Source organism: Bufo bufo, chromosome 2 (genome assembly GCF_905171765.1).
Source record: "Bufo bufo chromosome 2, aBufBuf1.1, whole genome shotgun sequence".
Taxonomy (NCBI): domain Eukaryota; kingdom Metazoa; phylum Chordata; class Amphibia; order Anura; family Bufonidae; genus Bufo; species Bufo bufo.
Genome location: NC_053390.1, coordinates 539,375,595 through 539,400,603, shown reverse-complemented (window position 1 = coordinate 539,400,603; position 25,009 = coordinate 539,375,595). Strand labels below are relative to the sequence as shown.

Here is a 25,009-nt window from a genome sequence, read left to right as displayed (position 1 = left end):
ATCAACCAACTTCTATCTGTTGTGTATGACCATCTTAACCCCTTAAAGACTGAGCCTATTTTAATTTTTGCATTTTTGATTTTTCCTCCCCGTATTCCAATAGCCATAACTTTTGAAATTTTGCGCTCACATACTCATATGAGGGCTTATTTATTGCGGGACAAGATACATATTCAATGACACCATTTAATTTACCATGTCTTGTATTGGAAAACAGGGGGGGGACGGGGGGGACGACACAATTCCGCCAAGGGTTTTGATATTACGAAGTTGACTGTAATGAAATCCTTATTGTGCGGGTCAATACGATTATGGCGATACCAAATTTATCTTTGAAAATCACCATTTTCTGACCTATAACTTTTTTATATTTCTGTCTACAGGGCTGTACAAGCACTGGCGTGGCTATAGGGGTCGCAGCTGTGACTGGGCCCCCAAGCCAGGGGCATTTTATAAAGGGAATACTAGTGTGCGCTTCCATAATGGAAGCGCTCACTAGTTTCCAGGACCCGGGGAGAGAAGAGCTGTGAGCGCTGTACTTACCCCTCCTCCTGCTTGCTCTTCTCAGGGCCCACGCTGCTGTGTCCTGGCTGCCTGCAGCGTCAGGACGTACAGAGCGCACTCTGACCTGACGCCAGCGTGGGCCCTGAGAAGAGAAGAGAATGGAAGCCCGCCGGACCTGGAGAGTGGCTGCGGAGCAGGAGAAGTAAGTTAATTTATTTTTAAGTCTGCGCTGGGGTCTGCTATTGGGGGTCTGGAGGTCTGCTAATGGGGGTCTGGAGGTCTGATATGGAGGTCTGGAGGTCTGCTAATGGGGGTCTGGAGGTCTGATATGGGGGGTCTGGAGGTCTGGTCTGAGGTCTAATGGGGGTCTGAAAATCTGGTCTGAGGTCTGATATGGGGATCTGGAGGTCTAATGGGGTCGGGTCTGAGAGGTCTAATAGTGGTCTTATCTAAAGTTTGATAATGGGGCGGGGTCTGATCTGAGGTCTAAAACTTGGGTCGGATATGTGGTCTAACATACGGTAGAGGTCCAAAAGAGATCTGGTCTGAGATGGAGGGGTGTCTCATAGGGGGTTTTATATAGGGGTCTGATCTGAAAGGTACGAGGGTTTGTTTTTGTACTGGCGCACAATATAAAGGGGTATTTTTGCACTGGCACACTGTATGGTACCAGTATTTTCAGGTGGACTGTTTCTGCAGGATAGTATTGGAGGCACAGTATTGGGTGGGGGGGGGGCAGGTTGGGGTGTTGAAAAGGTGGGAGGATAATGGAAAAGTAGGAAACTAAGATGTATGTTTGTTAAACTCTGCAGAGACGAGACATGGCTGGAAGAAGTCACAATGGCGGTCTGGTCTGAAAGGAGATGAGGAAATAGAATATCTACATCAGAGGAGACGTCACTGGATGTAAGAGGTACATACACTGCCTGTCTAAAAAAAAGTTGCCACCTGGATTTAACTAAGAAAATAGTTATGAGCCTCCTATTGGATAATTACTGCATGGGCGATTATCTTTCAGCTGGCAACAAGTTATTTAACCCCAACTGGTGCAATGAGTTGCTTCTCATTTTTTAAACAACCATGTCGAAAGACGTTAGTCTGTTTGAGAAGAGTCAAATCATTGGCATATAGTAAGCAGAGAAAACATCTAAGGAGATTGCAGAAACTACTAAAATTGGGTTAAGAACTGTCCAACGCATTATTAAAAACTGGAGGTCTTTTTATTAAATATTCCTCAGAGGAAAAAAAGAAAAGAATGCTTAAGCTAGAAGAGTTACACAAAAAACTTAGAACCTTAGAAATAGGAAACCAAAAATCTCCAACCCCCCTTATTTCTCAAAAAATCATCAGCACTAGACATGAAATATATCTCTTGATGCAAAACAACTTCGAGAGGCACCTCAGACAATCCAAAGCACAATTTTACAGACAAGGAAATAGAGCGTCTAAAATGTTAGCCAACAAACTTAAGAACAAGGCAGCAAACACTCGAATTCCCTTCCTGTGGTCCTCTAACAAGAGCAAAATAATTAATCCCCTTAAAATTGCTGAAGAATTCGCTGAATACTACCACTCTCTTTACAATTTAAAAAATGACACGAACTCCCACCAACCAACCACAGAAGACATTAACTCCTTTTTAACCAATATATCACTTCCCCTATTATCCCCAGCTCAACTTTCTTTTTTAAATAAACCCATTTCTCTACAGGAAATTCTGGACACAATTTCCACTCTTAAAATAAATAAATCTCCGGGTCCAGACGGATTTATAAATGAGTATTATAAATCCTTTTCCCATATATTAGCTCCTCATTTATTGACCTGCTTTCATCATATGATGTTAGATAAAGGCATTCCCACAGAAATGCTCCAAGCAATAATAATTACCTTACCCAAACCTGGAAAAGCCCCCAACACACCAGCTAATTTTAGACCTATCTCCCTCTTAAACTCCGATCTAAAATTATTTTCCAAAATCCTAGCGAATCGTATGGCAGACATATTACCGAGTCTGATTGACTCCGACCAAGTAGGCTTTGTCAAATACCGACAAACATCGGACGGGACAAGGCGTTTTCTAGATCTAATTGAAATAGCCCATACCCGTCGGACGCCTTCCATGCTCCTTTCCTTGGATGCGGAGAAGGCGTTCGACAGGGTGCACTGGGGATTTCTTAGTTCTGTTCTGAAGAAATTCGGATTTACCTGTCCCTTATTATCTGGCATTTTAAACCTTTATTCTTCTCCCCAAGCCTTTGTGTACTCTTCCGGGTTTAAATCCAACCTTTTTCCCATTTCAAACGGCACTAGACAGGGCTGCCCCCTATCCCCTTTAATTTTCGCCCTGATAATGGAACCACTAGCTACCCATATTAGATCATCCCCCCACATTACTGGCATTTCAACTCAGGGGAAAGACCACCGTATAGGTTTATTTGCGGACAATGTTCTTTTGCTACTATCCAACCCAGCCATATCTCTTACACACACTTGTAACATACTCTCCTCATTTACGAAGGCTTCCTATTATAAGATCAACACCACAAAATCTCAAATCCTAAACTTGGGAATCCCAGGGAAAACTGTAAAATCCCTAAAACTCGCTTTCCAATTTAACTGGGTTAAAAAAATCAATCCCTTACCTAGGAATTAACTTAACAGCTATTCCGAGTGAATCATTTACCCTTAACTACATCCCTTTATTTCAAGACATCAAGTCTAAACTGGCCAACATCAAATCACAAGGCATTTCCTGGTTAGGCAAAATTGCTGTTATTAAAATGAGCATCCTGCCTAAAATTTTATATTATTTCAGGAACTTACCTATCCCAATACCCATCAAATACCTCAAGGACCTTCAAAAATCCCTTTTAAATTTTATATGGGAGGCAAATTTCACAGAATAAAAGCGGATATACTATATCTTCCCAGAAAAGAAGGCGGTTTAAACTGCCCCTCTATCATACAATATTACAGAGCTACGATTCTAGATCAACTTAAACACTTATGGCATAACGATCAGCAGAAAGAATGGTCTCGCATTGAAAAACTTTCTCTTGGGAAACATTCTCTAAAGGACATTCATACAGCTATGTCCCTTTTCAAATTCACTCCAAAAAGCACCTTGGCCACCGTTAAAGCTATTTTCAACACATGGGACATTATTACCAACAAACGTCACCTTTTTGCGTTACCCCTTCAAGATTACAACATTTCAGTTCTAGAATCTTATATTCCAGAGTTGGACATCTCATTATGGAAAAAGAATGGTTTACATTATATTAACGATCTCCTAACAAACAACATTCTTAAACCCTTTTCGGAATTGTCACAACGTTATGATCTCCCTGTGAGGGATTTCTATAAATACCTCCAAATCAGACATGATATAACCAACACCATGTTTACACAATCTCCTAGACTCAATAACAATAACCCATCCTCGATCCATTTCACAAAATGGCTTTTAAACCATAACATTAATAGCAAAAAAATATCCAAGTCATACAAAGTTCTCATTATTCCCTTAGAAGACCCCCTACAAACGATTAAGTCTAAATGGTCCCAAGACCTCTCCATTGACCTTTCTTCTGAACAATGGTCATCTGCACTTGATGCAATTTTTAATATGTCTAGATGTATTTCGCATTTAGAGACATCTAGGAAAATTCTATATAGATGGTATTATCATCCGATGAAACTAAATAGAATTTTTCCAGATACATCCTCGGAATGTTGGAAATGTGGAACCCCACAAGGATCCTTCCTACATTGCTGGTGGGATTGCCCCCCGGTCAAATCCCTCTGGTTGAAATCATTTTGTATCTTCACAAAAGTCTGTCAATTCCCAATTGTACCCTCACCACAATTGGCGCTTCTTTTTATTGGCATTGAAACAATTCCCTTTGACTTCAGAACTATTTTTGGTCATATATGTATTGCAACACGTTATCTTATCGCCACCCACTGGAAATCTAACCAGATTCCCAATAATCCTGATGTTATTAAACTGGTCGAGGAAAACTGTTGGTATGAAGGTGTAGCCGCTTCTGCTCTCTTTAAAAAAGGGAAATTTTACAATCAATGGGGTATGTGGTTGAAAAGCAGTTTCCATACTAATTCCATTACAGCAGACTCACTAGCCATTTAATTAAACTGTAGCTGGTTCAAAATAATATATCGCTAACCACTTATTTTATGTTATCAATGTCCATAATGAGATGTAATGTATACCTATGAACATCCCTATTAATGTACCACCTTACGTTATCTTATGTTATTTTACGTTAATGTACTTTACCTAATTGTATCTCCAATGTTACCATAAATTACTGACTGTCTATGAAAAAGCGTACCTTTTACGATAGGCATCATCAGTAAATCTGGTTAGTTCACTATGTAATATTTTATTATCCTATGCCCCTCCCTTTCCTACCCCCTTTCTTTCCATACCTGCATTCTTACCTTATTCATTCTTCCCTACCCCTTTCCTATCCCTTCCTCTTCTTCCCTCCCCTCCTCCACTCCCTTCCTCCCCAAAACTCCCTCATGACTACATTTGTAATCATCTCTTGACTTGTACCAATGTCATTATTCTTTATTTACTTGGAAAAATTTCAATAAAACTTTTATGTTTCAAAAAAAACAAAAAACTGGAAGGATAGTGGGGACCTATCGTATTCGAGAAAGAAATGTGGCGGGAAAAAATCCTGAATGATCGTAATCGGCGATCACTTAAACGTTTGGTGAAATCAAATCGAAGAAAAACAACAGTAGAACTCAGGGCTATGTTTAATAGCGAAAGTAATAGCATTTCCACACGCACAACAGCTGTGTAGCCCTAACAAAACCACTAATCAGTGAGGCAAACCAGAAAAAAAGGCTTCAATTTGCTAGGGAGCATAAAGATTGGACTCTGGAGCAATGGAAGAAGGTCATGTGGTCTGATGAGTCCATATTTACCCTGTTCCAGAGTGATGGGCGCATCAGGGTAAGAAGAGAGGCAGATGAAGTGATGCATCCATGATGCCTAGTGCCTACTGTACAAGACTGTGGGGGAAGTGCTATGATCTGGGGTTGCTGCAGTGGGTCAGATCTAGGTTCAGCAACAGTATGTGCTCCAAGAATGAGGTCAGCTGACTACCTGAACATACTGAATGACCAGGTTATTCTATCAATGGATTTTTTCTTCCCTGATGGCACGGGCATATTCCAAGATGACAATGCCAGGATTCATCCGTCTCAAATTGTGAGCACATGGATTGGCCACCCCAGAGTCCAAACCTTAACCCCATTGAGAATCTTTGGGATGTGCTGGAGAAGGCTTTGCGCAGCGGTCAGACTCTACCATCATCAATGCAAGATCTTAGTGAAAAATTATTGCAACACTGGATGGAAATAAATCTTGTGACATTGCAGAAGCTTATTGAAACAATGCCACAGCGAATGCGTGCCGTAATCAAAGCTAAAGGCGGTCCAACAAAATATTTTTGTTGGTGACTTTTTTTGGGGACGGGCAGTGTATGTGGTGGTATTACCCTATATGTTCTGTAGCGCTGTATGTAATGTTTTCCAAATATGTTTTTAAAGGGGTTGTCGCCTTTTTTTTTTTTTTTGTATGAGCGCTGCCTTTTCTGCTCTGCTTACCTGCTCATCACTGCAATTGCAGTAACGAGCAGGTAAACAAGGCAGAGAAAGCAGCTCTCATATGAGCGCTGCCCTCTCTTCAAACAGCTGATCGGCAGGGGTGCCGTGTGTCGGTTCCCCAGCGATCTGATATAATTTTTACCTCAGGAAGAAGCATAAAGGCTAGGTGCACCCCTACCCCTTGCCAAAAAGCACTGAGAGAAGGGGGATGGGGGCCAAGCTGAACTCATGCACCAGGGCCCATGAGCCTTTAGCTACGCCCCTGTGTACAAGGGCTTGTTTTTTTGCAGGACGAACTGTAGCTTTAAAAAAAAATTACCCCATTTTTGGGGTACGTCCAACTTTTTGATCACAGTTATTCAATTTTTTTGGGGGGACTAAAAAATGGTGAATCACATGTTTTTTTTTTTTTTTTCATTATGGCTTTCACCAAGCAGGAAAAATATTTTAATAGCTCAGACATTTTAGGATGTGGAGATACCTGTTATATTTTTTTTATTTTTGTTTATATCTTTTTAAATGTAAAATTGGAAAGGTGGGTGATTAGATTTTGAATATTTTTAGATTATTTTTTTTATGGAACTATTATGGCCTATGCGATTTTCAATGCCTGCCAGTAAAGCTGTGCCTTGTGCCCATCCCGATCATTGCAGTTAAGTTCCTGCTATATTTTACAGCAGGCACCCGCCATGTATGGAGTAGGCCGCTCCATACAAGCCCTTGCACAGAATCCCGTACATGTATAGCAGTATGCGTTAAGGGGTTAAGTAAAGCTGGCTATAGACATTTAGGCCCCCATATACACATTAGTATATTGTCATCTGAACTTGGGGCGCCCCCAACTCTTCAAATATTTTCGCCTGAACGTTTTGGTCTCCTGGGAGATAAGCCGTCGCCACAGGTGTCTGGTAGTGGCTTTGTCTGCTCTCCTCATACAATACACATACAAGCGGAACATGTACGTATGTGAGGGAGGCGGTGGGGAGTTGGAAGAGATAGCTTTCATTCGGCTGACATCTATTGAATATATACAGCCATCTTAAGATGTAAATCTGCCATTATGTGTGTGGTTGCTCAGGCCTTTGACTGCAGTTTTGCTCAGTATCACTATACAAAATAGCTCCTCACCACCAGGAAGAAAAGTTGCACTCTAGTAAGAACCAGTGCCGAAGAGCCTGCACAATATCTGTACAAACTTCCCTGATATTCCAGTTTTTCTTTTAAATCTAACCCCTGCAGGAGGGACACGTTACAGTAGGCTTTATCATACCTTTTGAATGGCCCCAACAGACCATTTATGCTAGATTGTGTCACTAGTTCGCATCTGGGACACATGAATGGGACTGCTTGTAGACACAGCGGGGACTATTTCTTTTGGCTGAGAATAATCTACTGCATTATCACCATTTTAGGGGGACCCTGCTTTCTGCATTTTACAATTTGAACCAATCCTACTGACAAAATCCTGTAGGTGGCAGTGCAGCAAAGCACCACGTATGCTGCTACGTTTCCAACACAGGTCATTTTGGAGATGCCTTATCATACTCCACAAAGAAAAGGAGACTTATAAATGAGTAAGTAGAACGGTGGAGCTACAGTGGATAGAAACCACACAGGTTACTGCTTAAATTTTTTTCAGCCTGCCCTACAAAAATGCAAGCTGTTACCTGAATTGCTATATGCAACAAGACTGGTCTTATTTGTACTAGTATTTATAAGTCTGGCCCAGAGGCTGCCTAAAAGTAACCCCCTTTACCATTCTTTACTTGAACATAACATTAAAGAAACCTACTTTTTCTCCCTTCAAAAATATAACACGAGAATCATCAGAATTTCTCCTCTCTTCAAAGTCATCCATCACTTGAGCAGATTGAGACTGTGTGTAACAACGTACAGAAGACTCATAACTTAAATCTCCAGTACGAATGACAGGAACATGCAGCAATCCATCCTTCTCCTTTACTGTGAATATGTCTTTACCAAACTGCATGCTGGGAACTAGAGGGAAACCAAAGGAAATATTAAACTGTAGAATATTTCAAGAGAGCCGAAGATGACATGAAATGAAATGTCTCTTCAAGTTTATCGAAGAAGCATTTTGCATGACATTTCATCTTCTGCAACCACCCCCATCCCTTTTCTATTCTTCTGTGAGTTAGAGATTGAGGTTAAAGGACCCTTTACAGGGGCCGAGAATCCTAAAGATAATTGCCAACGAGGGTTCATAGGAAAGCTGGTTAGTGATTATGTGCCGGTGTAAATGTACCGCTGAATTCAATCATTTCTGGGCACACAACAATTATCGTTTACCGCCAGCAGATCGTGCTGTGTAAATCACAAACCGCTGCTGGCAAACGAGTTAGTATGGGGACGAGCGATGGCATTAGCGATCACTCCTCCCCATACTCTGGAGGAGATCGCTGCATGTAAATGCAGCAGTCTCCTTCACCAGCGAACAGCAGATTGTTGGAAAGGAAAGCTCCCTTCCAGACAATCTGCTGCTCTGTCTTCCCATATAAAGGGGCCTTAAAGGGGTTTTGTCACTTCAACAAATGGCATTAATTATGTAGAGAAAGTTAATAGAAGGCACTTACTAATGTATTGTTATTAGCCATATTATCCATATGGATAATAACAATACCGTACATTAGTGATGTACAAATGAATCCAGCCAGCAAAGGAAGAAATATGCATAATAACAATACATTAGTAAGTGTCTTGTATTAAATTTCTCTACATGATAAATGTAATTTGCTGATGTGAGACAAAGGACAAAGGAAGCTCTGTGCACACAGAAGATAAGAAGGACCTACAACACAAATGATATTACTGATACTGATATTTATACCACTCCCTGTGATACTGCTAACATACAGCACTGAATGTTTCTTATTACAATCTTCCATTTAAAGAGCTTTAGAATTTAAAGAGAATCTGTCATCAGGAAATGCATTGTTAAACCAGGCACACTGCTTTGTAGTAAGCTGAATGTAATGACACCTTTCACTTAGTGTCCATTGCTTTTTAATGGATAAAGAATATTTTTTTCCATATGCAAATGAACAATTAAGTGCACTGAGGGCGGGCCCAAGCCACTCTTATGGTATTTACTGCACTGAAGGTCAGTCTTTCTGTGTATCACTGCTTGCATCTGTTATAACAGTTACATTTCAGTTGTGGTGTATGTACATATTTTCCTGAAGGTACTGCCACACATTCAGGTTTCTTGGTGCAGTTTTGGAAGTCAAACCAGGAGTGAATTAAAAAAAAAAAAAAAGGAGAGGTCGTGTCTGCTCTTAATACTTTCTCTCCTGTTATAATCAACACCTGAGTTTGGCTTCCAAAACTGCATCAAGGAACCTGAACATGTGGCCGTGCCATTAAGGTCATAAAAGTTTTGTGTCAATAGAGTTTGCAACAAACAATAGATACCTTTCAGCAGGTCCATGCTACCCTAACCTTTTACAGCATGAAATACTGACGGACAATGAACTGTATTTTGCATAGTCAGCTGAAGGCTCATGTGAGGCCTTATCTCTGATCTCCTGACCTCATATGTAAGCCATATTCTTATCAGTTTGATAAGAATTTAGCTTTAATGAGTGTTTATGAGGTCAGGAGATCAGAGATAAGGCTTCACATGAGCAGTCAGCTGATGAGACTGAGAAATGATACTTTGCAGACTGAATTTTAACTCTGTAGGTCACAAATGGCTAAATATTTGTAATGAAGACCAATAGAAAAATGATTTTTAGCCAAAATGAGTAACATGCAACCTTAAAAAACTATTGCCCAAATGTATACATATCCTTTAAACATTAATCATGAGACTCTTCTGAACCCCACACAAACAGAGCTCATCAACCTAAATGGTCAGCAAAGCTTATCTTACCATCTTGATACGTATCGTTGATGGCAACTGTTGCCTGAAATGGTTTTGTGAGTTCAGCCCCCTGTGCAGAGCTGAGGAAGACCACAAATGTCTCCAATCCCTCGATGACTGGGTGCTGTGTATCGTCAAGTATAGACAGGGTACAGTGCTGCAACATACAAATAGGCTGTTAGGTACAGTAGTACATCTTAGCTATTTCATATATCAAGTTAACTTGTGAAACTTATCATCAGAGGTGCAAATGTTGTAAGAAAGAAAGGGCAGCAAGACGTCACTCACACACTGAATTCACAAATGGCATTTATGAGTCATATTAAAGACAGAAGTATTAATAGTAGAAGGAAACCCATGCTTTATTATATAAAAAGCCATATGATATGACACAGAGTGATGTGTTGATGTCCCAATATTTATGGACCTGACTGTATGTAATACAATAGTATGCCATATTCCAGGGCACTATCTCCTCACTTTTTACTAACAGGCCCAATATTTTCCTGACCACTGCAACTGCATTTAAATTGGAATAATAAGAAGAATTATGAACCATTTAACTGAGGCTGATACAATGTTATAATATGAAGAATGTTTTTGGAGGTCTTTGGAAATGTTCTCATAAAATTAAGGTTTACTAGATGGAGGATGATTTCTAAAGGATACTCAAATTTGAGGTAAGTGCGTCTTATAGTCCAAATTCTAATGACCTCTTCTATTATGCAGGTAGAAGGCGAAAGGCACACGGAGCAGTGAGGAAAGCGCCGCACAGTACTCAGCCTCCCAGGTGTCTTTCTGGGACCCGCTCTGCACTGTGTCCTGATGGTGTACAGAGTCTGGACGTAGTGCACATAGGCACGCACTATGACCTGATGCTGTGCGACGTAAAGTCACAATGCAGTGCGGGCTGGAAGAAGACCAGGCAGTGGTGAGTGGCAGTGCCGTCCGGAGCAAGCGAGGTAAGTTTATTTATATATTTTTTTTAAACGTCTGATCTGAGGTCTGATGGGGGTCCGATCTGAGGCTGATGGGGTCTGTTCTGTGGCTGATGGGAACTGATATGAGGCTGATGGGGGTCTGATCTGAGGCTGATGGGGACTAATATGAAGCTGATGAAGGTTGGGCCTCTGATCTGAGGCTGATGGAGCTTGGGGGTCTGATTTGGGGGTCTGATCTGAGCTCTGATGAAAAAACTTTTGGGTTATCTTCCTCCTTTAAATCCTAGGTGCATCTTATAGTCTGGTGTGTCTTATAGTGTAAAAAATACAGCAAGTATATACAGGTTCATTGACTATGGCTCCCTGCCTGCCATTCTATCTATAATACCCCCTTTTCGATCTAAAAAATGACATAGCACTTTGTGTTCCCACAAAATAAAAATATCCAACCTTTATAATTTCTAGGGGGAACAAAAGGGGTATTATTACTTTGTAGCAGCATAAAGGTGGGTAATTATCTATCTGTCCCATGGCATGACATTACTATTTGGGCCTTGTATAGACGTATTATTGGTAAAATCTGTCTTTGTACAGTGGTTTTTAGACAGTAAAAATATAGTAATATTATTCAGTCACTATGTGTTAGTAATATGTTGTCATGATGTGGCAGTATTATTTGAGCCTTGCATAGTGGTATCATTGGTAATATTGGTCTTTGTGTAGTGAATTTAAAGGGGTTGTCTTATCATGTACAATGGGGGCATATCGCTAGGATATGCCCCCATTGTCTTATAGGTGCGGGTCCCAAGGCTGGGACCCACATCTATATTGAGAACGGAGCCTCGCAGGGTGGTGGCTGGAGGACTCCGGTCGGCCACCACCAAGCCGGCTCCCCAAAGAAGTGAATGGGAGAGCACCGCGTATGCGAGCCCCCTGCTCCCATTAATTTCTACGGGGCCGACGGAAATAGCCGAGCCAGAGCTCGGCTATTTTCGCCGGCCCCATAGAAAATGAATGGAGGGCGGCTGCGCATGCACCCTCCTTCACTTGCAGGGCTCCGTTGTCGATATAAGTGCGGGTCCCAGCCGTGGGACCCGCACCTATAAGACAATGGGGGCATATCCTAGCGATATGCCCCCATTGTCCATGATGAGACAACCCCTTTAAGGCTACTTTCACACTAGCGTTAATATTTTCCGGTATTGAGATCCGTCATAAGGTCTCAATACTGGAAAAAAAACCGCTTCCGTTTTGTCTTCATTCATTGTCAATGGGGACAAAACATAACTGAACAGAATGGAATACTCCAAAATGCATTCCATTCTGTTCTCATACCGGAGAGCAAACCGTTTTCTGCTGTGTCAGAGAAAACGGATCCGTCCCCATTGACTTACATTGTGGGTCATGACGGATCCGTCTTGCTCTGCATCTTAGGACGGAAAGCAAACCGCAGCATGACATAGCAGAAAACGGATCCATCCCCCATTGACTGAGTTCATGGCGGATCCGTCTTGGCTATGTGGTTTTGGTAGTAGTCATTTGTGTCGGTATTATATGCATCTTGTATACTGTTATTAATCGTAACTGTGTTCTCTGTACAGTGCATTTTGTTCGGTAACATTAAGTGGGCAATATAAAAACCTTGGGACTTTTAAGACCCTAGAAATGCCGGCTACAGCCAGTAGAAGCTCTCGGTGTGACCTTAAGCACGGGCTACTCTCTGCAGCCCGCACCAGGATTAATGGCAGCAGGGACCTATAAGACCCACATATGCAGCCCTGTTTCAGCACTCCAGATGAAAAATAAAATAATCAATATCACGATGTTTTAATAAAATGGACATCGACTAGCTGCAAGAAAGCAAATTACCAAATCAATTTGATTAATCGCACAGCCCTAACTTAGACACACTCAAGTAATTACTTGCCTCTACTGTTTTCCCAGGTCTAAATTCAATTTTTTTGGAGCTCGGGATGTAGTCAATTCCTGGTGTAGCAGACGGTGGATCTGAAGGGCGAGTGGCACACCATACAGATGTTGGCACAGAGAGGTCTGGTCCACTACGCATCACTGGTATCTCTACAGAGCCTGTTGGACAGTAGAGTACATGTGAATATGAAAAAAACTTGATTAAATGAATACTAGTATGTGTTTGTGCACCGGTTGTGTACATGGATATGATGGATAGTCCTTTGTCCCAATATTTCAAGAACAAAGAACAGTTTGTTACTTTTAACAGCATTGCTTATAACAACCTCCTCCGACTTATTATAGATTTAGTACTAAAGGGGTTTTCCAGCCCTAAAAAGATTGCAGCAGGCTCAGATAGGCCTAAAACCATAAAATGAGTGACACACACCTTACTAATCCCCTCCTCTGCTGTTCTAACACTGCCAGGGTCCGCCTGCTGCTCTATATTTCCTGCTGCACACAAGAAAAACCTGCTCAGCAAAGTATTGGCTGTGACTGGTTTGGGGAGCATTTCCAGACATTTCCTGGGTGTCAAGACTAGTGCAGGAAGTCGCAGCATGGACTGGGGCAGCCTCCGAACGGGACTGGTGAATATCAGTTCTTTATGTTTTGTAGTCAGTGTGAGCCCACTGTCACCATTCTGTATGCTGTAAACCCCCTTTAAGTAAGCACTTTGGTAATCTAATTTTAGTATCACAGTCTTGCTATACAATCCAGTTATGCCTCAGATAACCATGAGGTTTGGCTGTAATTACTGCTACCAATTTGATGTTTAAGAGGGCAGTTACATGGGTGATATGGGTCATATAATCTACTATTAAAGGGGTTGTCTCACTTCGGCAAGTGGCATTTATCATGTAGAGAAAGTTAGTACAAGGCACTTACTAATGTATTATTATTATCCATAATGCTTCCTTTTTTGGCTGGATTCATTTTTCCATCACATTATACACTTTTCCTTTCCATGGTAAGGATCACCCTGCAATCCAGCACGCCATAGGAAAAAGTGCTGGCCGTGACCGTGGGAGCTCACACAGGCTATTGCATTTTCCCGTAGTGTGCAAGCATGGCCACCATTGATGGATTGCAGGATGGTCGTAACCATGGAAACAAGAAGTGTATAATGCGATGGAAAAAATAATCAAGCCAGCAAAGGAAGCAATATGGATAATAACAGTACATTAGTAAGTGCCTTGCATTAACTTTCTCTACATGATCAATACTATTTGCTGAAGTGAGACAACCCCTTTAAATTTTGTTACTGGATCAGAAACCATTCGGTGTAACAAATATACCATAACAGGAGATGTACAAATGCTTTCACCATCCATATGAACACAACAATAACATAACGCAGTACTTATAACTTTGGCAAATTTATACCTGCATCTTCGCTGACAATAAAGGTGGCGTTGCCCAAGAATACCGTTGAAGCATCATTGGGTCCTTCAATAATAACCTTGGCAATTGCAATACTTCCAAGTCTAGCATTCTCTGAAGGGTTAGCCAAGGCTATCTCAAATTCTTCTTCTTCTTCATATTCACTGTCATCTATTACTTTGATGTCACATGTGGACATAGTAACTCCAGGTCCAAAAATGATACGATTTTCATTGGTCATTCCCCTAGACTTAAAGTCAGACCCTGACTCCAGTGCATAAAGACTGCTGCCTTTAGCAGATTTGGGGATTGTGTAGCAGATAGTAGAAACAATGCTTCCTGGATCACCTGTTAAAATAAACCTGGAATTACAATGATGTAGTTTTACAATTACTATTCCTGTCTCTGATATTAAAGAGGATTTCCACTTAGAATATAAGATTGGCCATATATTAGAAAATCAGAGGTCGGAGCCACATCAAAAGATTGGTAATTATGTTTGCTTTACTTAGAGATGTCGGAATTCTAAAGGGGTATTCCAGTTATAGGAAGTTATCACAATTACCGTACATTGGTGGGGGTCCAACCACTGGGACTCCCACTGATCAGAATTGGTGCCCCATAACTTAAAATGAATGGATCAGCCAGTCGAGCAACCAGACTACCCCTATATAATATTCAGCTGTAGCAATTTTTGCAAAAATGCAGCCATATTGGTTGTCACTGTTGAATTAGCCCCTCCAAAACGGACAATAAATCTTCTATTCTCTTAGCATTTTCAATCAATAACGAAGTGACAGTTTTCCTATCAGTAGCTTAGAAGTCAATTTAAAAGTGGTGACCTCTATAAGTGACAGCAGGGCAACCCAGAGAGAAGGCAGGGACAGTTCCCAGGTGTCCCTGCCTTCTAGATCGCTGTATACACAGCCCTCAACGAGTGCTGTGTGTACAGATCAGGAAGCACTATGTGACCGCCAGGGCCGGGAGAGTGTAGGAGCTGTCGGGTCTTCTACAGACCTCGATCAGCCCTGAACTGAGGCTGTACAGCGTTGTATACTGCTGTACAGCCTCTCTGGGGGGTGTATTTCCCCTGTGACTAGGGCTACTATATCAGCCCCAGTTACAGGAGAAATCAATAATGGGGAAAAAAGAAAAGTGAAGTTAAATGTCCCCCAGAGGTCTTGTATGACCTTATAGGGGACGCAAAGTGTAAAATAAAAAATAAAATAAAAAAGCGTTAAAATAAAAATAAAAGTTTCACATGTAAAAAAAAATAAAATTCCCCAAGTAAGGAATTAAATATATATTTTTTAAAATAGAAAAAAATAAATAAAATAGACATATTTGGTATTGACGGTCGGCTCTATAAATATATCGCATGATCCACCCAGTCCGATAAACACTGTAAAAAAAAATTATAAACTGTCAAAAAAAGCAATTTTTGTCACCTTACATCACAAAAAGTGCAGCACCAAGTGATCAAAAAGGCGGATGTCCCAAAAAATGGTACCAATAAAACAGTCACCTCATCCCGCAAAAAATTAGTCCCTACATAAGAAAATCGCTCAAAAAATTAAAAAAAATATAGCTCTCAGAACATGGACACATTAAAACATAATTTTTTTGTTTCAAAAATGCTATTATTGTGTTAAAGTGAAATAAATAAAAATAAAGTATACATATTTGGTATCGCCGCGTCCTTAACAACCAGCTCTATAAAAATATCACATTACCTAACCCCTCGGGTGAACATCAAGAATTTTTTTTTAATAAAAACTGTGCCAAAAAAGCAATTTTTTGTCACCTAACATCACATAAAGTGCAACCAAGTGATCAAAAAGGCGTATGCCCCCTAAAATAGTACCAATCAAACTGTCACCTCATCCCGCAAAAAACATTGCTTACCGGTAATCGTTTTTCTCGATACCCATGACGGCACCCTGTGCGACTCAGGAACTTCCATCAGGACAGGAAACCTGAGAAGATAAAAAGGACACACCCCCACCTAACACCAGTGGAAGAAATTAATTGTTCTCCGGAGAGAAGTGATAAGGGATTAAAGACCCCCTTTCTTCTTTTTTTTTTTTATCTATATAACTGCATATAGACCTGGCTAATGCCTTATATATATATATATATGTATCTGTATATGGGGAGGGAACTATCGGGTGCCGTCATGGGTATCGAGAAAAACGATTACCGGTAAGCAATTTTGTTTTCCCCTCACCCATGACGGCACCCTGTGCGAGATAGACTATAAGTAGAATCTGGGGGGGGGGGGGGGCACAGCCTGAAGGACCTTCTCCCCAAATGAGGCATGAGAATGGAGCTGCAACCTATAATGTTTGAGAAAGGTATGGGGGGAACTCCAGGTAACCGCCCTACAAATCTGAGCTAAAGACACATCAGCTCTTTCAGCCCACAAAGTAGACACTGCCCTAGTAGAATGGGCCCCGAAACCTGAAGGAGGGGAAAGACCCAAGGAGATATAAGCCTTGGCTATGGCCTTCTTCACCCATCTGGCAATAACCCCGCAGGTTGCTTTTTTCCCCCTATTCCCACCTAAATACTGGACAAGAAGGTTCTCGTCTTTTCTCCAAGGAGCCGTAACATCAAGGTAGACTAACAAGCATCTCTTAACATCCAAGCAATGAAACCTTTTTTCCGTGCTATTGGAGGGGTTAGGAAAAAAGGAAGGTAACACAATGTCCTGGCTCCTGTGAAAATCAGAGACAACCTTGGGAAGGAAGGAAGGCAGGGGCCTGATTACTACTTGATTGTCCTGGATGACAGTATAAGGTGGATATGCAGAGAAGGCCTGGATCTCCGAGATCCTCCTAGCAGAAGTAATAGCCAGGAGGAAAGCCATTTTAATGGACAGGATGTCAATTGAGATCTCTAATAAGGGTTCAAATGGTTTATCGGTTAGGGCCGTCAAGACCTTGTTCAGGTCCCATGGAGGGGACGCGGCAGAAAGGAAACGTCTGACCCAAGGATGAATTGCTAACTGGTAGTCAAAAAAGTAGCTCAAAGCCAACACCTGTACTTTTAAGGTGGAGGCCTTGAGTCCCTTGTCTAAACCTGCCTGTAGAAAGTCTAAAATCTTAGGGATTTCTGGAGGACTAAATGGGTCAGGGCTAGACCCTAGAAAGGAGGAAAAGATATTCCAAACCCTATTATACTTCCTGGCTGTTGTAGTTTTTCTACTGCCTAGAAGGGTGGAAACAACCCTGTTAGAAAGCCCTCTCCTCAACCAGATGTCCCTGTCAAACTCCATACTGCCAATTGAAGAATCCCCGGATTGGGATGCCATACGGGCCCCTGGGAAAGGAGATCCTCCCTTGGAGGGATCACCCAGGGGGGGCTTCTGGCTAGACTTAACAGGGTGGAGTACCAGATTCTTTTGGGCCATTTTGGGGCTACCAGGATTATGGAGGCTCCTTCCCTCCATACTTTCTTCAGTACCTGTGGAATTAGGGAAATAGGCGGGAAGGTATAGCCGAGTTTCTGGCTCCAGTCCTGAGCCAGACTGTCCACCGCTGTAGGATTCTCTGTGTGATTTAAGGAGAAGAACCTCTCTGTCTTCCTGTTTTTCCGAGTGGCAAAGAGGTCTATAGTTGGGGCCCCAAACTTTAACACAATCTGGGAAAAAACTTTCTCGTTCAGACTCCACTCTGCCTGACTGAGTTCTACTCGACTTAAAAAGTCGGCCACAGTGTTCTCTTTCCCCTTCAGATGTATTGCAGATAGGACCAGGTTCCTGTCTTCTGCTATTTTGAAAATCTCCTGGCAGAGGAAGATTAGGGATGGTATCTTTGTTCCGCCCTGATGATTTATATAGGCCACTGTCGTTGAATCGTCCGAGTAAAAGACCAGTTTTCTGTTTAAGACATCTGGAACTGCCACTCTTAGAACTCTTTCTACTGCTTTGAGCTCCTTGTAATTTGACGTGCAGGCCCGGGTTCTTAAATCCCATCTTCCCTGCCAGTATTTTCCATCTGAATGAGCCCCCCAACCCCACGGACTGGCGTCTGTTGTTATCAGTATGGGCTCTATGAAGGACCAAGGCATTCCTGACGAAAGGTTCTTCTCGGATGTCCACCACAGGAGAGAATACCTTGCTCTGGAGGAGAGATAAAATTTTTCCTCTAACGTTTGTGGGAGACCATTCCAATTCTTTAAGATATCCGACTGTAACGGTCTTGTGTGGATTTGAGCAAATGGTACGGCGGGAATTGTATACGTCAGGTGCCCCAGTACTGCCATCGCTTTTCTGATGGAACATCGGAAGGAACGGAAAAGGATCCAAACATGTTCTTTTGTTGAAAACACTTTCTTCTGAGGGAGGAATGTCTTCTGAGCCGTGGAATCTAGCTGCATCCCTAAAAAGATGCAATTTTGAGGAGGGGTTAGACAAGACTTTTCTCGATTGATCTTCCATCCCAGGTCCTTCAACAGAGAACACACCAGGACAAGTTCCGTCTGTAACTGTTCCCTCGTCTGGGCTATGAACAAAAAATCGTCCAGATAGGGTACTAATACTATCCTGGACCATCGAAGGAATGCCACCATCTCCGCCACAACCTTTGTGAAAATTCTCGGGGCTTGCGAGACCCCAAACAGGAGGGCCCTGCAATAGAAGCTGGCCCTTCACTTGAACTGCTGTTCTCAAATACTTTTGGGAGGAAGAGTGAATTGGGATGTGATAATAAGCATCCTCTAGGTCTATACTTGCCATCCAGCAATCCTTGTATAACAGGTCTATAGTTGTCTTTATTGTCTCCATCCGGAACCTTTTGTATTTCAGGAACTTGTTTAGACGCTTCAGGTTTAGAATCACCCCAAAGGACCCATTGGTTTTTTTTACTAGAAAAAGTGGGGAGTAAAACCCCCTGCCCTCCTCTTCTTTTGGAACTTGGCAAACTACCCCTTTGTCCAATAAAAACTGAACCTCTGCCTCTAAAACTGTGGACTTTAGAGGATCTTTCGGAGTTGGAGTGCAGGTGAAGAAATCTTGGGGATAGGAGAGAAATTCCAATCTGAATCCCTCTGCTATCCCTCCCAAAACCCACTTGTTTTGGGTGACCTTTGACCAAGCCGGGAGAAAGGAAGAGAGTCTTCCCCCAACCTGGAGACTGGCGTCATTGCTGCTTATCTTTTTTATTATCCTGGGATTTAAAAAGAAAGCCGCAAGTTTTTCTCTGAAACCTATCCCTCTCTTTCCTGTCGTATGGCTTGCCCCTCTGCCTTCTAAAACCCTGCTGGGGTCTACGAAAAAAGGGATTCTTCTGAGGGACAGGAAATCCTCTTTTTTGTCAGAGGCCTTCTCCAGGGTGTCATCTAAAGACGACCCAAACAGCCTATCGCCCTCACACGGAAGGGCACAGAGTCTGGCCTTAGATCCCTGGTCACCCTTCCAGGATCTAAGCCAAATAGCTCTTCTAGCCGCGTTTGTCATGGCAGAGGATCTGGCGGAAAAGCGCATCACATCAGTGGATGCATCTGTTAAAAAATCTGCCGCTTTTGAGAAGGTAGGGAGAGAAGCTAAGAGCTCTTCTCTAGGTCTTTTCTCTTTAAGGTGTGTCTCTAGCTGGTCAATCCATAGTCTCAGGGACCGGGATACCCATGTGGCTGCAACTGCCGGTCTGAGACAGGTAGCCGACGTTTCCCAAGCCCGTTTTAGATATATGTCCGCTTTTTTATCTAACGGGTCAGAAAGACAACCTAGATCATCAAAGGGGAGGGCAGATTTCTTTGCTATCTTGGCGACTGGTGCATCTACCGTAGGGGTCCTATCCCAGCTTGAGGACACCTTTTCCTCATAAGGATATTTCCTTTTCACAGAGGAGGGTATGAAGAATTTTCTGTCAGGATTTTTCCACTCTCTTTTAATAATCGCCTGCATGCTTTCATGCATAGAAAAACCCTATGTTTTTTAGGGCCTAATGCCTGGAAGGCCTGGTCCGCAACCGATCTGCTTAATGTCTTCCAACTGCATAGTTGCTCTGACCGCTTTTAGTAACGGCTGCGTATCCTCAGGGGAAAAGAAGGACTTCCCTGAATATTCGTCGTCCGAGGAGTCCGAATTACTAGAACATAACTGCCCGTATTCTCTGGCTTCACTGTCGGATGAGTCCATTTCTATACTGTCATACTCTGTGGCTTTATCTGGGGACCTGGCACGGCTTTTACTGAATGCCTTGAAGGATTAAAGACTTCATAGATCTAGTAAGGGTCTGGGACTGTTCCGCTACCAGTTTATCTATACATGCTGAGCACAAAGGTTTCTGATAGGATGCAGATAGGGTCGTTTTTCAATCCGCACACTCTTTGTGTTTGGTCTTGGAAGACGACTTTTTAGGTGGCTTTGAGATCTAAAATTAATCATATAAAAAACACCTCATTAGTAAACAAAAGGAACGTTCTCACCCATGATGAACTTTCCTTTCCCCGTCCTTAGGACCAGTAAAGGACTTGCAGGCCTCAAGGGATCCAGGGGTTCAGCACGTCCATCTGTAGGCTCCGACATGCTTGTAAGCTGGATCACTACTTCAGCACATAAAAATTGTGCCCCCGCTGGCTGCCTGCACCTGCCGCCGAATTTATAGTTTAAAAGACGCGCCTTGGCCTCCACTTCTGGATCCTGCGCGCCGGGTAAGCCCCGCCCCCCCTGACATCATCAGCCGGCCCTCTGAAGGACGGCCCCGTGCATGCGCATATGCGCTTGGACGCGCGGGCGCCATCTTGAAACCGGGCATGTCGGCAAGAAGAGCGTGGGGAGCCGCCTGAACACGGCCACAGCGGCTCCCCGCAGGACCGGTAGCGAGTGCGGGTGCAGGCAGACTTGTGGGGAGCGGCTTCCGGCACGGCCACAGAACTACCGCTCCCCAGGGATAGGTCTTCCCACGGCATTGCCACAGACCCCCCCCCAGCGCTGGTGCTTCTTTAAGAGGTATGTCTTGCAGCGACCTGCTGCGCTGCTTCTCAGGAACTCCCATCCGGAGGACAGGAAACCTGAACTGGTGTTAGGTGGGGGTGTGTCCTTTTTATCTTCTCAGGTTTCCTGTCCTGATGGGAGGTCCTGAGTCGCACAGGGTGCCGTCATGGGTGAGGGGAAAATTAGATCCTAAGACAATCAGTCAAAAAAATAAAAAAGCTATGGCTCTCAGACTATGGAGACACTAAAACATCATTTTTTTGGTTTCAAAAATGCTATTATTGTGTAAAACTTAAATAAATAAGAAAAAGTATAGATATTAGGTATCGTCACAGTCGTAATTATCTGCTCTATAAAAATGTCTCATTAACTAACCCCTCAGATGAACGCTGTAAAAATAAATAAAAACTGTGCTAAAACAACCAATCTTTTGGTCACCTTGCCCCATAAAGTGTTATAATGAATGATCAAAAAACCATATGTACCCAAAAATTGTACCAATAAAAACGTCAACTCTTCCTGCAAAAAAAACAAGCCCCTGCACAAAACGATCGGCATAAAAATAAAAAAAATATGGCGTTCAGAATATGGAGACACAAAAACATAATTTTTTTTCAAAAATGCTTTATTATGTAAAACTGAAACAAAGTAGACAAATTTGATATCATTGCATCTGTAACAACCTGCTCTATTAAAATAGCACATGATCTACCCTGTCAGATGAATGCTGTAAAAAAAAAAAAATTTAAACAGTGCCAAAACAGCCATTTTTTGGTTATCTTGCCTCACAAAAAACGTAATATAGAGCAATTAAAAATCATATGTACCCCAAAATAGTACCAATAAAACTGGCACCTTATCCCCTAGTTTCCAAAATGGGGCCACTTTTTGGGAGTTTCTACTGTAAGAGTGCATCAGGGGGGCTTCAAATGGTACATGGCATCTAAAAACCATTTCAGCAAAATCTGCCTTCCAAAAACCATGTGGCATTCCTTTTCTCCTGCGCCCTGCCATGTGCCCTTACATCCGTTTACGACCACATGTGGGGTGTTTCTGTAAACCGCAGAATTAGGGTAATAAATATTGAGTTTTGTTTGGCTGTTAACCCTCGATGTGTTAAAGAAAAAAATTGATTAAAATGAAAAATCTGCCAAAAAAGTGAAATGTAAAAATTTGATCTCTATTTTCCTTTAATTCTTACAACTAAAGGGTTAACAAAGTTTGTAAAATCAGTTTTAAGTAAATTGAGGGGTGTAGTTCCTACAATGGGGTCATTTATGGGGTGTATCAACTATGTAAGCCCCACAAAGTGACTTCAGACCTGAACTGGTCCTTAAAAAGTGCGTTTTGGCAATTTTCTTAAAATTTTTTAAGAATTGCTTCTAAAATTCTAAGCCTTCTAACGTCCTAAAAAAATAAAATGACATTTACAAAATGATGCCAACATAAAGTAGACATATGGGGAATGTTAAGTAATAAATATTTTATGAGGAATCACTTTCTGTTTTAAAAGCACAGAAATTGAAATTTAGAAAATTTCAAATTTTTCAATTTTTTTTGTAAATTTGGGATTTTTTCATAAATAAGGGTGAAATATAGTGACTCAAATTTATGACTATCATGAAGTACAATGTGTCACGAGAAAACAATCTCAGAATGGCTTGGATAAGTAAAAGCATTCCAAAGCTATTACCACATAAAGTGACATATGTCAGATTTGCAAAATTAGACCTGGTCAGGAAGGGGGCAAATGGCCCGGATGTGAAGTGGTTAATGTGCAGTTTCAAAAGGATTTCCACCCAACTCGTAAAACGTTGAAACAGGTCCAGATAAGAAGCTACAAGGACACAAAAGAAATTGCACAGGAAAAAAATCATAACAAAAGCTAAACCAGAAAATATAAAGTAGTGTTTCAAGTGCCGGATATTAATGTCTAAGACCAAAGCGTATTGTTAAATTAACAGGTCTCTGCTAGCAGTGCAGATACCTATAATGGGTTGCGGCTTCAGACTGCTTCCATTTAGGTATTTCTATAAGATGTGACAGTCGTCGGGATACAGACAATAAAAAAATCAAGCAAATAAGCAATGCAGCCGAAGCAATCACAGGGCTGTTTACTGATGTGGGTTCTGCAGAATACAGAATTGTGGAGTCTCCGTTGTCTACAAAATTTAAGGGAAGTTCCATAGAATTCTGAACAAGACACTACTTAGGTTTTGTCTGGGGAATATTGCAATATCATGTTCTGTACATAGCTTGTACAATACATACAAAGATCTATATCTCAGAGGGACTGAGTTTGTGTACTGATAGCCCCAGTATGAGGACTTACGATTGGGACCACGTGTAAAAAGAGTCCTTAGGGGTTAATGCAGCAGAAAATACTATTAGAGTCTGTTTTGGAACATTTAAAAAGTAAATAAAACCAGTAAATAAATTCATAAACTGGATCTTGATGTTGTTGTTCTGACCTACTCAATTAACAACTTCTCTCTAGAAATGATGTGAGCACTAAATTCATTTTGATTCTTAAATCTCCCTGGTGAAAATGGTTTCTAGTGTTGGACTGAAGGGAACTAGTTTTGTCATTTTTATCACTGCTGCAGTTTAAAACAGGGTAAAGGACTTGGGTACTTTCACACTTGCCTGCCAGATCCGGAAATCCGTATGCAAACGGATAGCATTTATTTCCGGATGCAGATCACAAATGCATTCAAATATCAGATCGGTCTATCCGGTGTCATCCGCAAAAACGTTTTTTCGGAACACTTGGTACCGGATCCAGCATTAATACATTTCAATGGAAATTAATGCAAGTGTTCCGGAATTTTGGCCGGAGAAAATACCGCAGCATACCATAAGAGGGACTGAACTGAAGACATCCTGATGCATACTGAACGGATTGCTTTCCATTCAGAATGCATTAGGATAAAACGGAAGCATTTTTTTACAGTATTGAGCCCCTGTGACGGAACTCAATACCGGAAAACTTTAACGCTAGTGTGAAAGTACCAGGAAAGTACCCTTAGACTAGTTTCACACATCTTCTGGCAGAGGAACACCCTATTGGAGTTCATTGTATCCGATATCGCTGGATACTACCTTTCCCCCACGGAGCCTTTTGACTATAATGGGACCCAGTCTCTTTCTGGCTTTAGTGCTAGGATTCGTTTGGCCTGACAGAAACGCTGCTTGCAGCTGTATTTGTCCGGTCAAATCTCGGCACTAATGCCGGAAACAAACTGGATCCCTGCCGGGTCCCATTATAGTCAGTGGGGCCTGGCGATGCTCCGGCAGATTCTGGCTATGGATGCGATGAACTCCAGCAGGCTGTTCTACTATTGGAACATTTTAGTGCTAGTGTGCCTCTCCAATCTAGAGTTTCCTTTAAAGATATACTTAAAAGAATTTATCAAGATTATAAAATACAAAATGTCAATTTAAAAATATTTTAACATACACTGAGCAAAAATATAAATGCAACTCAAAGATCTGAAACATTTTCTACATACACAAAAGACCAATTACTCTCAAATATTGTTCACAAATCTGTCTAAGGCCTCATGCACACGACCATGCGCGGATCCGCAAAAAACGGAAGGCTCGGATGCGGACCCAAACAACGGTTGTGTGCATGAGGACGTTTTATTTTCCGTTTACGTTCCATTTTTTGAGTTCCGTATATGGACCGTATACAGAGCCATTCATTTCAATGGATCCGTAAAAAAAAACAGAAGGTACTCC

General features: G+C 41.8%; 1 protein-coding gene across 1 annotated transcript in view; it reads right to left on the bottom strand.

Annotated features, from left to right (window-relative positions):
- The window catches only part of FRAS1 (Fraser extracellular matrix complex subunit 1), a 487,428-nt gene that overhangs the window by 37,149 nt on the left and 425,270 nt on the right, over positions 1-25,009 (bottom strand). The window contains exons 56-59 of the mRNA XM_040418026.1: positions 14,332-14,676; positions 12,905-13,065; positions 10,046-10,193; positions 7,946-8,151 (exon numbers count right to left, since the gene is read on the bottom strand). Of these exons, the coding sequence (XP_040273960.1) occupies positions 7,946-8,151; positions 10,046-10,193; positions 12,905-13,065; positions 14,332-14,676 (860 nt within the window). The remainder of the gene's footprint in view (positions 1-7,945; positions 8,152-10,045; positions 10,194-12,904; positions 13,066-14,331; positions 14,677-25,009) is intronic.